This window comes from Ruditapes philippinarum, unplaced genomic scaffold (genome assembly GCF_026571515.1).
Source record: "Ruditapes philippinarum isolate M1 unplaced genomic scaffold, ASM2657151v2 ctg669_1_1_1_1, whole genome shotgun sequence".
Classification (NCBI taxonomy): Eukaryota; Metazoa; Mollusca; class Bivalvia; order Venerida; family Veneridae; genus Ruditapes; species Ruditapes philippinarum.
In genome coordinates, this window is record NW_026859351.1 from 400,106 (window position 1) to 414,119 (window position 14,014).

Sequence of the window (14,014 nt, forward strand, 5' to 3'; positions counted from 1 at the left end):
CGCGATACCACCGCGGACTTTTTTTTTTATCGCGGACAAACGCGGAGGTTCGTCCGCGATGAAAGCCTAATTTCCCCCGCGATCCCCGGTGTTCAGTTGTTTCCACCGCGGACAAAATTCTGACGACCGTTCTTCATTCGTCGATAAAATCAGTCACCCGTTTCCCGCGGGGGAACGCCAAGGTCAGTTGGTCAGTATAAATTAACCTCCAAAAATAATAGACGTTTTATTATTTTTTAACGTCATCATTTTTACACAATGACTTGAAAATTTACCACAATCGTCTCCTTAAATGTTATTATACGTTAAATTTTTTGAACGGAATTTGAAATAAAAATAATTACAGCTGTACCTGTTTTTGTTGTTGTTTTTAATATTTTTGTTATAAACGTCCACAAAACTATTCGTCCACATACCAATATTTTTACAACTGAAATCGTCTTTTATCACTGTCATCTTTACTTTTTCATTCCTTGTGGTTCTCAAAGTATTATTGCTGTTAAACTATATGGGAGCCATAAATATGATACTTAGTATAAAAAAGGACATTTGTGCTGATTTCTCAATGATGACTGACGCTACAGTACATGTCCTGTAAGAGGTCGATGAGTGTGAATACAAGACAAGACATAAATAAAATACATGTACATATCTTAGAAATAAAAGAAAAAGATATTTAAACCATCTATAAGATTTTATTTGTATGCAATTATATTCTTTAAAAACGGGTAGACTTGTTTGTTTGTGTTTTTTTTTACAGTAAAAACCCCGTCGAAAATGGACATGAGAAATATGCATGACACTTGCCAAAAAGTTTTTGTATACTGTACATACCGTATATTTGTTTGACACAAATTCACCCATTAAAAAGTAATAATTAGGCTGCCTTTTACAAATTATAAAATTACATTATTATCCTCGGAATTAATTTCAATGAAAACTTAATATAATAAATACAAGAAAGCAAAGACAATTACGTTCAATTGTATGTACTTAAAACTACATGTTGTCTACAAATACTATTATTCCCATGAACAATAATATCTTAAGATAAAAATAAAATGAAATATTTTTAACTTGAAAATCGGTCGATGGAAGTTCTTAGAAAATAACTGCCATGTGCTTGTTTGCCTTATATACATGTATGTACATGCTGTTCATAATAAAATAACAAAAAGTATAACGTCAAGTTTAACAAAATTCTGCAAAAAAAAAATCTATAAAAAAATAAAAAAGAACAAACAAACAAACTACTAAAACAAAAATGAAAATAAACTTCAACAGTTGATACAAACTTCAAAACATATACATTACGCTCACACCTGTAATTAGATAAATCAAGAATATCATTTAATGTATATTTTGGTGAAATAAACGCTTTCTTTTAATGTTCCAAATAAAATATAAGACTTTATGATCAACATGCAAATAAACAGAAACAGTAAAACGCATCTGACAATTGAAAGAGACGTCCTTGAATATTGCCTGAATAAATTGTTGAGGGTTACGTTTTCAAAGTTTTTAAATAAGAAACAAAAGCTGGCATATAAATTGTTGTAGTATCTTTTTCATAAATGTCATATGCCGAATTTTTCATTATTTGACTTCAAGTTTCTCACTACCATGAAGTTGCGACGACAATGATTTATCTTGATGTCGAATACATATTATACATTACGCAACACAATAACAAGAAGAAGAACAAGAAATACATGTACACTGCATTTGTACATGTACTTTTATTACAACAAAAAAGAAAACAAACAAACAAATTTTACATATAGTTATATGTACAGTACATGTTACAGTACGTACGTATACTGATGTTGAAATACAGTAATTAATTTTTAAAATTTAAGGTTTCCACCGTGTTTACCGGTGTTTGACCGCCGCGTTCCTCCGCAATTTACCGCTGCGTTCCGCGGGGGAAACGGTTTCAGCCGCCGATTTATGTCCGCGGTGGTGAAAATTTTCTGTCCGCGGGGTCACGCGGACAATATCTGAGCAAATTTTCGTCCGCGGTAAACCTCATCCGCGGGGTCACGCGGGTTTTGAAAATGTCGCGCTGAGCGTACTGTAATAGTGCCTTGAACTTGTGACCCCCCAAAATCAATAGGGGTCTTCTACCCAATATGGACAATCATCCTATGATATTTGAATAATGTGGGCCAAATGGAACTTAAGTTTTGCTCCGGAAACTGTTTTCAGTTTTAAGGTTATAGTGACCTTGACCTTGTGACTCCAAAATTAATAGGGGTCTTCTACCCAATATGGACAATCATCCTATGAAGTTTGAATATTGTGGGCCAAATGGAACTTAAGTTATGCTCCGGAAACTATTTTCAGTTTTAAGCTTCTATCAAGCATTTATCATATAGCTTAGATTAATACTGACATGCTGCCTCCGTTTGGTATTATGAAGTATAACGGAATATGTCGGAATATGTCGAAATGTGGCGATTAAAAAAATTGAAATTGCCTACCGTCATTACATTCATTGTAAGACGTTAAACGAGGGCTGCATGACAAGTTCTTAGACTTTCATTGAAGGGAGAAGTTAACGTGTAATATAGTATTAAAATTTATATACATACAAAATAAAGTTTATTTGTTTCACAGTACAAAAAAGAACAACAAGAAATTATAAATACATCAAACATTTTACAAATAAAAGTAATGTAAACACAATACATTAACGAAGCCCGGAGCATGACGTCATAAAAAACGTCAATATAACGTCATTTTATAAAAGCAACGAATAGCTTTCGATGTAATCCAAGTCAAACGGACAGACGTTTCATGCCTGGAGATTCACTTATAGAATGTTTCCTATAAGTATAAGAATGTACCAACACTCATGAAATGAAGCAACAATACATTGACGTCATCGACTGAATCAAATCGCAGTTCCAGAAGAAGCGGAGGTCCATCGGGTCTAGGTCTGGGTATAAAGAAGGCGAGCTATAGTTACAAATACTAGACCACTGATCTCCAGTATTGTTGGATTGGCCTTGTGTGTGCGGGCGCGTTGTAAAATGACACGTGTAAGATTCAAACCTGACCAAGATTGGTACAAAATGTAATGTATGCGCGTATTTGCAAATAATTTCTTGACGTCATGCCTTTACTACCGCTTGTTACTGTTTCTGCATTCAAGTAATATAACATTAAAATGTTGATGACGTCAACGCTAAGCTTAAGACCATAGCTTTTTCTCGCTCTTTTTATGTTAACGCTAAATAGTTCGTTCTTTTACAGAAATGAAAAATTATTATGTTAAAAATCTGTGTGATCCGGATGACGACGTGTTGCTTCCGATATGATCATTGTTACTATGGTAAATATTTTTCCAGACAATATTTTGTTAGTTAAGTTTGCAGCTTCGTTATTATAGAAAAGTTCCTATTAAATATATTAGAATAATATAATCGTAGTCTACGAACATATTATACAGCCCTCGAACACTCAACATTATCGACTTTCCTGGCGCCAAGGTATATCATCAGTTTCAATATAATTCATATGAATGAACAGTTTTTTAGTAGATGTAAATCGAAACAACACAGAATCGGTTGAGCAAAGTTTTGTTTAGTTTTTTTGGGGGGCTCCTCTCATAAGCATTTTTCATAACAATAAAAATATACATCCGATGTTCAAGATCATTTCTCTCCTCGTTTCTTAACATGGAAAAGTAACATTAAGTCTTTTGTTTACTCCAATAATTATGATCTGATTATTAAGTCTGATGTACCACAAGCGGCTGTATGGCTGTTGCAGTCTTAGGCGTTAAATCTTCCATTTGAATACTTTGGTCACTTGACTTATCCTCCTCGGAAACAACTTCTGCTGCGTGGTTTAATGTCATTTGTCTACGGTTAGCCTTTTTACGAGCACATTCTAGGATTATGATAGCGACTATAAGAAGCCCTGAAGACAACCATGACATCCAACAGGAGTACCCGAGCTGGTCAAGTTCTGACTTAAATGTATATGTCGCCGTACTAGTTACAATGAATATGGCTGAAATATATAAAATAATAGTTTTGTTTTTAGCTCGATTGCGAAACAATTTTTTGCAACTGATATTAATCACTTTCGAATCCGCTTCCTGGAACCAACCAGTACTGTTGTCATATGAGGAAATATTGTCGTGACCCGAGTAGGGCTTGAATCCATGGTCTCTGGGTTGAGAGGCAGACACCTTAACCACTAGGTCACAGTTTCCCTCATTGTAAAATAATAAAGATCCGATTATGGAAAAATAACATACATGTATTTGGAATATTTGAATTACAAGATTCATATGATTAACATTCAAGAGTGAAACGTTTGTCAAATTCTTTACTTTATTCTAAACATCTCAGGATATTTTATTTTTCAGAGAAAAAAACACAGATACCTGCAAAAGTTCCAGTGTAAACATTCACCCTTGCCAAACGTTCATTAGACACCGCAACAAGTAGCACAAAAGACATGATGAGAGCTAAACTTAAACATCCCAGTCCCAGTGCTCCGAACGTCTTCACAGCTAAAAACCAGCCTATAATATTCGAATAAATATTTTGTAAACAGTATAAAAAGTCTCTGAAAATTGAATATTTTACCCGACCGCGTTGCACATTATAAAAATTTGAATTGATGTGATATAATATGCGACATAACTATATTTTTAATTTCTATGTCAATATTAAATGCGATATGATTTTATATCAGTGATATCATTTGGCAACTTTAACATTTTATTTCGTATTGAATGTTTTCCCATGTGGATAAAAAGTATCGCAACACAGGGTCTTTCTGTAGTTGTATTACATTGACAGTTGCAATATGAAACTTGCACATCATAATGGCAGAATATGTGGATAGAATAAAGATGCAAGTGTAGATTGACAAAACAGTAACTCAGAAAACCAAAACATTTTAGGCATCATCGCTATCTAAAACAAGATCAATAAATTAAAAGGGTATTCATTACTTCAGTTTTGTTATATTTTTCTGGTCTTTCTGGATCATTGATTCCAACACTTTTAAGTGTACCGCTCCAACCGGTACGAGGGAAGTGAGGATGTTGCACTTTTTCACTCATATACAGTCTCAGTCAAACCGAGTCTGCATTTTCATGTAATTGTGTTGTGACTAATGCTTCCGATGGATTACCCTTCTTTCAGATTTTTGTTGTTTATCACTTGTGCCGTGAGGTGATATTACTTTAGAAACGTAATTTTACAATCTACAATCCTCAATAAATATCGCTATTATCAATCACATGGCAAAATGTCTCAATATGTGGGGATCTTCTCAAGCCTGAACAATCTTTGATCATATAATTTTTATTAATTGCTTTGAACATATAATTTGACCTTGAAACATTCTTTTGCAAACCCATAATCTCGTCCCCAATTAGACATGTTTCAGGGTGCGTCCGTTGCCGAGTGGTTTAGGTGTTTGCCTTTAAAACCACTTTTGCCTCACCCCTGTGGGTTCGAGTCGGTGATTCTATACTAGGGTGCCCGTTCGTGTCTTACAAAAATGCACGTAAGGGCATCTGAGGTCTTCCTCCACCAGTGAAGCTGGAAATTCGCCGTTTGACCTATACTGTGTTGGTTAGACGTAAAACGCAACAACACCACCAACAAAAACAAATGGAAACTGTTTCAGATATATTTAGCAGCCAGGTACTCAGTACAAAAATACTTAATGACAAAAAGGAGTGAGTTCATCAGATGTAGAACATTATGTCGAATCGTAAATATTTAAGCCTACTTCACAAGCAATAAGAAAAATTGTTTAAGATAATATTGCGGTTTTCAGAAGTACTTGAGATACTTGATTTGTGTGTGCTGTTTGTACAAGGTATATAAGTTGACGATAACATCATGTAATTGAGATTGAAACTTTCACTCTTGTTTTCAAATGACAAGAAAATATCAAATGACAAGAAAAATGCAACAACTTGTTGACAGTCCATTTTACATTATATACGTAATTCCTTCAAAGACCCATTATGCCTCAGAAATGCTTTTAAACTTATTTCTCAAAAGCTTTTTAATACTGGTGTAAAATTATTAATTAGTTAAGAGCCGAGATATTATTCTGAGCCTAAAGTTAATAAGATACATAAAGTTTTGTAATAATTTATTTTCGTATGTGAAAATAATACTTGTCACGTCCAAATTACATATACTTAGTATATTACAGAAATATGAGCCGCGTCATGACAAAACCAATGTAATGCGTTTGCGACCAGCATGGATCCAGACCAGCCTGCGCATATGCTGTTCGCTTACAAACCCTATTACAAGTTTTGATAGCGAACAGCATGGATCTTGATCAGACTGCGCGAAGGCGCAGGCTGGTCTGGATCCATGCTGGTCGCAAACCCACTATGTTGGTTTTGTCGTGACGCGGCTCATATATAGGTCGTCTCGATGCAAAATTTGGCTGATATTTTCACAAACCCGTTGGAAAAACAATTATAATAACTAACACAAGCAGAGACTCAATTACAGCTAATAAATGAACAGCATACGAGAGTTTATTCCAGGTATTTTCTGCTCAAGTTTTGCTTCTCCTTGTTCTTATTTTTTTTTAAAGTTCATTCATAATACATTTCTTATCAAAAACATAATGATACTGTGAGAAATTTCCCCTGACTTATAAAAAATAAATACTAGTAGACTACAGCGTTTGATTCTCAGTAAATAATCTAAAACAAATCTTTACTTAAAACAAGTGCATGCAAAAACTATACAAAATACTGCATACCTTCATCTTCGTATTTGCTTTCACCGCAATTCTCGCCTGCACCAAGTACATCCGTACACGATTTCCATAATCCTGATCTAAGTATCAATAGGTCTCCAGCCGTAATTTCTGTCCAATTCGGAGTAACAAAACCGACTATTAGTAATATAAACGCCAATGTTAGTACTAAAAAGCCCGCCCTAAAAATGGCAGACGAACCGGCAGGTGTTTTCGCCATAATGTTAATATACTACTGTATTGTGAAGCAGACGTCAAAAACAGAATCTGGCTTTTCTCCAAGATATATCCTAAGTTTTATGTTAAGACCATAAAATATGAAAGAGTTAACTTGTGCTTGAAGATTGGAATCTAATCAGCTGATGCATTTTATTAGAGTGCATGTTAACAAAAAGATAATTTTTAAAAGAAATTTTTTGGGGGTAGAAAAAAACAAAATTTAATTTTTATTTTTAATTTAAAATTTTTTTGCTTCATTTTGCGTTTTAATTGTTATTACATTACGTCATTTTAGTCTTACCATCACAATAACAAAATAAGTAACAAAACATTCGACATACTTCGGACATAGTCAACGTAAAGTTGGTAATAGTGAGAGCTTGATAATACATAAAATAACATAGTATTTTATCACAAAACACTCTAAAAATATACGATTGTCCGAGTTCATCATGTACGGTACTTCTTAGATTCTTTTGTAATTTTTCAAATAAGAAAATTAAATGACATAATACACTCTCATTCTCTATTTCTCGTACCAGTTGTATTAGTTTTGTTTCTCAATGTTCGCTGTTATACAATTATAATATGATAAAAAATGCCTGCCGGTAAAATGCATTAAATTCATAAACAAAACATACAGTACAATATTTATTACATTACAGTTATTATACATGTACGTACAATATTATTACATAGATATATGTTAAGAATAAAGTGTTATCGTGGACCATTGCCGGCTGTACATTGCCGGCTTACTATTTTCATCTCAAAATTGTTTAGCTAATACCCTGTGGAAATCACCACTTTGTACTTCAAAATTACCTCTTTAATGGTATGACTAGCGACATGTCCGAGGACGGGCTTGACCGCAAAAGCTGCTTTTGTGCCTCAACGGGTGGAGGGACCTTCATCCCTTATTAAGCAAAGATCACGCACGTACACACACACGCACGCGAACTTTTGATTCATATACATGTATTTTGTGACCGAACTTGTGACTCCTAGTAAGAAAAAAATAAATATCCTATTTTCTGGAGCATAGACCTGGAAGACCTACTTTGATACTTCAGAATTAGGAGAAACTTTGGAGAGAGAAAAAAACCATTAACGATAATAAAGGTATTTGCTGAAATGTGAATTTTATTATATAGTTAATTACCCTAAACATTTCAAGTAATCGCCTAAAACATTATACTAGATACTCACAAATGATGTTGATTAATGGTATAATAACAACAAAATAAAGTGCAATTTTCGTGGAGTATTGCAGTAAATGCTTTTCTCCATGAGTGTAAGAGAAAAAGGTGATCTAATTTACAAAACATAGAAGAGATTTATTAGGCGTATGTCTGTGAAGTTATCTGCAAATTGCACCAGCATTCTTCTATTTTATTAGCTGCAATTGAGCGTATACGTTTGTCAGTTATTGCAACAAGACGCATGCCTGTGAAAAAAAAATGATAATATGTGTATATACATGTACATCATATTTCCATAGTAAAATGATTGCCTGAATTGACATTGGTATCATTTCTGATAAATGCTGGTATATAACTGACGTTGGTACAGTTCTAGACAAGTGCTGGTATATAACTGACGTTGGTACAATTTTAAACTTGTGCTGGTGTATACTAGTAATTAACATTGGTACAATTTTAGATTTGTGTTGGTTTCTAATAAACAGTTGACAGAGGCAGATGTAGTCATATTCATTGAATGCGGAATCAGTTTGCATCTGATTAGTGATATTTTAGAGGACGAAATAAAAACTACCGAGCTTCTGTACATTCCGCACAGCAATTATCACTTGACATACTTGCTGAAATAAAGCAAGTTTTCCAAAAATGTTTAACATTGAGATTATCTTTGTTTTGTTTTTCTATTGTGTGTGTGTGTGTGTGTGTGTGTGTGTGTGTGTGTGTGCGTGTGCGTGCGTGCGTGTGTGCGTGCGTTTGTATGTTTTTTATTCTTTGTTCTTTTTTCATTTCTATTCAATATTTAGAAGATTACAGGCATATGGTGACCAATTTTCATATCATTTTCATTCTATGTTTGAGCAAGGTCTTGACAAATTTGTATACCTATGTTGAAAATCCTACAATTCTTTTTCGATTAAACAACGCTTGTCAATATATTGGTTCGCCAAATCGACGTTCTGCACCAATAATCGTTGAACTGCATTATAATAATTTTAAGGAAAAGCTTGTTTGAGCCGCGTCACGACAAAACCAACATAATGGGTTTGCGACCAGCATGGATCCAGACCAGCCTACGCATCCGCGCAGTCTGATCAGGATCCATGCTGTTCGCTTACAAACCCTTTAACAAGTAAAGAAACTGATAGCGAACAGCATGGATACTGATCAGACTGCGCGGATGCGCAGGCTGGTCTGGATCCATGCTGGTCGCAAACCCATTATGTTGGTTTTGTCGTGACGCGGCTCATTTTTCGTAATAGTTCAAAAGCATTTCTTGCTCCTGGTAGGAATTTTTTTTCTTTCAATAATCATATTTAAGTTACTTTAATACTACTATCCTATACTAAAAAAAGTGTAATAACAGTATCTTTAAAAATATGTCTGGCAATTGATAGATCCCTTCTCTGATCTTTTATTCGAATAAGAATAAAATTAAACATGTGCTCTTTTGTTTAGGAATATGTTGTGGTAAAAGTCTTAATGTATCCACTAATCTCATAATTAGAATAAGAGAGATCAGGGATCTATACAACCAGTTGTTTAGTAAACTACGCTCAGTTTTATCCCAATATTTGTGGTAAAAAACATGATCAAAGTACTTAGTAGTCGTTTACCCGGTGGTGATCTCACTAAACTGATTATAGATTCGAATTGATTAGAAAACACTAATAAAAAGACGTGTTTCGGTACAATAAAAATCGGAAGTATAGTGAACAGTTAAATGACAGAAATTTGTGGTCAAATATGTTTTAACAAGGAAATAATTATTTCAGAGAAAGACGCAAATATCAGTCTTCAATCAAGTGAATGACCCCGTATTGTATAATTAGAAAGTTTATTCAATTCTAGGGCAACGCATCATAATTTGATAGTCCATGTGTAATAACATTCAAATTTTCAGTACATATACATAAAAAATATTAAAGAATAAGAAGCTTTTAAAAAAAAAGAGTAAAACGCATGTATATACGAATGACTTGCAGTCGAATATCGCGAATTCATCGACATATTTAAGAAACTTTAATTTGAAAACGATATTTGCGCGCGCTGAAGTGATTAATGTTAATTTGAATAAATAAAATAAAAAAAACATATATGTTTGTGTTCTAAAAATAATCGGCGACATAAGAGGAATTTCGTATAATTCATTTTACAACACTTGAAAAAATACTGCAGAAAATGTGTTGTTGTTTTTTTTTTGTTTGTTTTTTTTTTTTTGTTTTTTTTTTATAACACCATTCATAGCACTGAGAAATGGTCGACGTAATAACCGCAAACTCTGCTAACAGCTAGTGAGGTTTAAAACTATCGATAAACTACCATAAGTTGGTTGAGTGTTGGCGGTAAAAAAGAAGATATAACTTCCTGATCAATATTCACTTGGGTTGATTCAATTTTGAATAAGCTTTGTAAGGCCACATGTGTCACAAATCACATTCGTCACAATTGTGAAGAATGAGATCACATTCGTCACAAATTTTGTGATGCATGTGATCCAATGTTTTAGACAATCACATTCGTCACGAGTTTAAAATCACAAATGTCACAAATTTGAGATAAATATTGTTTTCTTCAATGCTTTTCACTGAGTCACAAACGTCACAAATTTTTAGGACTGAAATCAATTATTGGAACTAAAACTACAGACATTTTTATCCCCTCCCCCGCTGATGAAATCGGGAGTGATGGGACTGTTTTAGCGTGTTCGTCCGCCTGTCAGTCCAGATTTAGTTTCCGCACTATCCGGCCATTGATTAGTTATTATACACTGTATATGGAATCATTTCGTTTCCACGCTATTTTTCAGCAACTTCTGGATGGATATCGATGCTGCAACTTTGTAGGAACCTTCATTCACAAACCAGTTGCACATATAACCAGCATATCTCCATTTTTTTTTAAAAACAGACTTATTGCCCCTTGTTGTTGTTGTTATTTATAAAACACTGTATATAGAACTATTGCTTTTCTGCGCTCTAGGAATTTCAACGAAATTTAGTTTAATATAAAGAGGAGATGCGCATCTCGAAAAATCTCGACGGGACACTAAAGGATTTGGTCCGACTTGAGGGTACGGTCGCTTATATGGGCTTTCCGGCGGCGACTTTAGATAAACACATAAACAAACAAACAAGATGTGCATATCATCATCATCATCATCATCATCATCAGTATTTCCCGTTTGGCCGTTTAATACAGAGTTATGATCCATAATTATTATCATTTATTGTTCATAGAAAAGCATTAATTCAACCCTATTCTTCAACAAATCTGCTGAATAATTTAAACAAAACTATGTGGGTACATCTAATACCAAGCGGAGATGTGTATATTGACGGCACTTACCCGAAGTTAAGACCCCTGGTTGCTTAATATTCAGTCAGATAACTTAAGTATTTCATGTCTTCAAATGTTAAATATATCTATTTTAATTGTGTGGGAACCTTCAATACAAAAAGGGCATGTGCATTATCGCCGTGACCTTGAGTGATATGGGCCCTGATAATTTATGCTTTAACCGACTATTTCCCCGGAGTCTTTATTCGAAATGTATCCTGCAATTGTTTAATTTTCAATCAGTATATGATGCTGTCGGCGGTAAACATTAATTCAGCGAATTTGCTTGCAAGATATTTGAATGACCTCGTGTAATTATAGCTTCGCAAGACCAATCATATTCTACAAGAAATGTTAAGTTTTCTTTAAGTTTATTTATTCAACTTCCTTCATGATTCTCATTTAACCCTTTCCTTTATAGATATTACTGGTAAAATAACTATATGAACCGCGCCATATTGAACCCTAGATGAGCCGTCAGTACTAAAGAACTCTGATATAATATAGGAATAACGCATGTTTCTTTTTTCGTGTTAAAATATCTGTAGAAACCCAAGGGATTAGTTGGTACCCGACCCAACGTATCCCGAGGGTTTCAGCAGTTGTTATGACACGGAACAATCATTCGTTAACGCTATTCTAGCATAAAGCATGCATAAATCTAACACAATCCATACACAATCAAGCAACATCACTGATTTTCCTCGGATTGCACGGGAACGTCAGCGTTGTATGTGACCGTGACGTCATTTCCGTTTTAGTTAAGCAGCGTCCGGGCCACAATGTATTGACGCTGTGCCACGGAAAACGTATATCAAAAAGGTGTTTTAACAGCGCATGAGCGCTAGAATCTCCTTGTTAAAAGACCTTTTTGGTCCTGTTAAAACACCCCGAAATCATGGTTATAACGGCAGTTTTATGCTAGAATATAAAGTAATGAATAACAACATGGATTCCAAGAAGACTAAAAGCAAACTCACATTGCACAATACTAGCCGCAATTATAATACTGCTAATAAAGTTCACGAATTTTCATTGGTTTAGAGGCGGGATATATTTATAGGTTATTACAGAGGTCTGATGTGCCTTTATTCGATTTTGGCCCACTAAAAGAGCCCGAGGGCTAATACCGATCTTGTAGACCCATATCGCATTAAGGCACACCAGACCTGTTCTATAACCTTTTTATTGCATGTGCTCATTTATGTTTTGGTTTTCATTATAGAATTAAAAAAATCGTTTGAAAACATTGTTCAGCGACAATGTATAATTTATTTTAAAAAGCGAGGGACTTTTGACGTCGTCTAATGACGTTGACGTCATTTCCTCACAAACATTTGTTTTTAATATATTTTGGCGTTATTTAACTGTTTGGAGATTGTTTTTCAAGTGTTTCTTCAATTTTGCTTTTTTATCAAGATATATTTCAGTTAAACGTATTTTTTCTTATAAAATTGTCAATCTTTCCGCGTTTTTTTAGCAACCCGAAGTGGGAAATCGATATCGGCCCAACCGGAAGTCGGACCGATATCGATATTTGGCGCATCACGTCACCTGACCACAGTCATATTACATGGACAAAACTCATATACGTTTAAATTCACATTTTTTTTCTATTTATAGTGTTTGCCGTTGCGTATTTATAGGTTATTACACAGGTCTAGTGTGTCTGAATGCAATATTGGCCAAGAAGAGGTATTGGCCCGAGGGCTTTAGCGGTCTCGTAGGCCAATATAGAGGATATTACATGAGTGTCTTTTCATATTGAATTTATTAAACGAGTTGGATAAAATAATAAATTGCGAGGCTCTGCCGAGCATTTTATTATTTTATTCATATCACAGGTTAAATTTTGGAGCCGATAAACCGAAAAATTGTTGTTATTTTGCCTTATAAACGCGGTAAAATCAAGCGACGTCCGCTAACGTTAAATGACGTCGACGTCAAAACGATATTATACTAGTTTATTGCATTTGTTACTATAAATAGTAACAAAAATGCTAAGGAAGTGTGCTGATATTGCCCAAAGAGTGCCGATATAAGCATGCATTGAGCAAGTGTGCCAGATATCGGCACACTTGCTAGTGTGCCAAAAATCCATATCATGACGTCACGTCCGGTTGACGTAAACAAGTTTTGACGTTGGAGCGCTCAAGCATATAACTTATAGTTAACTTATCAGCATAACACGCAACAGGATAGATAAAGATTAAATTTCTGCACATTTTTATATGATTTTATAGAAATTTAATGAGCAGATATTTAAAATACAAATGTTTGTGGCGAACGGAAAATGTGAAGAAAATAGACACGATTTGTTAGAAAACAGTATGGAGATAAAACATTAAACTTTGTTTAGAAGAATAACATAATTGAGTGTCTACATATGCAATAAAAAGGTTATGATACAGGGCAAGTGTGCCTGAAGGAAGATATCGGCACACTTGGTCCGCATTGGCCCTCGGGCTAAAGCCCTCGGGCCAATACCTAACCAA

General features: G+C 34.4%; 1 protein-coding gene across 1 annotated transcript; it reads right to left on the reverse strand.

The window, feature by feature from the left end:
* Positions 1–2,568: 2,568 nt before the first annotated feature.
* Positions 2,569–7,027, reverse strand: LOC132756199 (uncharacterized). Its single transcript, XM_060747211.1, has 3 exons — positions 6,766–7,027; positions 4,400–4,540; positions 2,569–4,020 (listed from the first exon to the last, which is right to left on the reverse strand). Exons 1-3 carry the CDS (start codon positions 6,980–6,982, stop codon positions 3,737–3,739), a joined length of 642 nt encoding a protein of 213 aa, XP_060603194.1. The 5' UTR covers positions 6,983–7,027; the 3' UTR covers positions 2,569–3,736.
* Between the last annotated feature and the right edge of the window lie 6,987 nt (positions 7,028–14,014).

Coding starts and splice junctions, on each gene's coding strand:
- LOC132756199 (XM_060747211.1), bottom strand. CDS start 6,982: ATGGCGAAAACACCTGCCGGTTCGTCTGCCATTTTTAGGGCGGGCTTT. Junction 4,541..6,765: donor AAGCAAATACGAAGATGAAG/GTATGCAGTATT, acceptor CGAATATTATAG/GCTGGTTTTTAGCTGTGAAG. Junction 4,021..4,399: donor TTACACTGGAACTTTTGCAG/GTATCTGTGTTT, acceptor TATATATTTCAG/CCATATTCATTGTAACTAGT.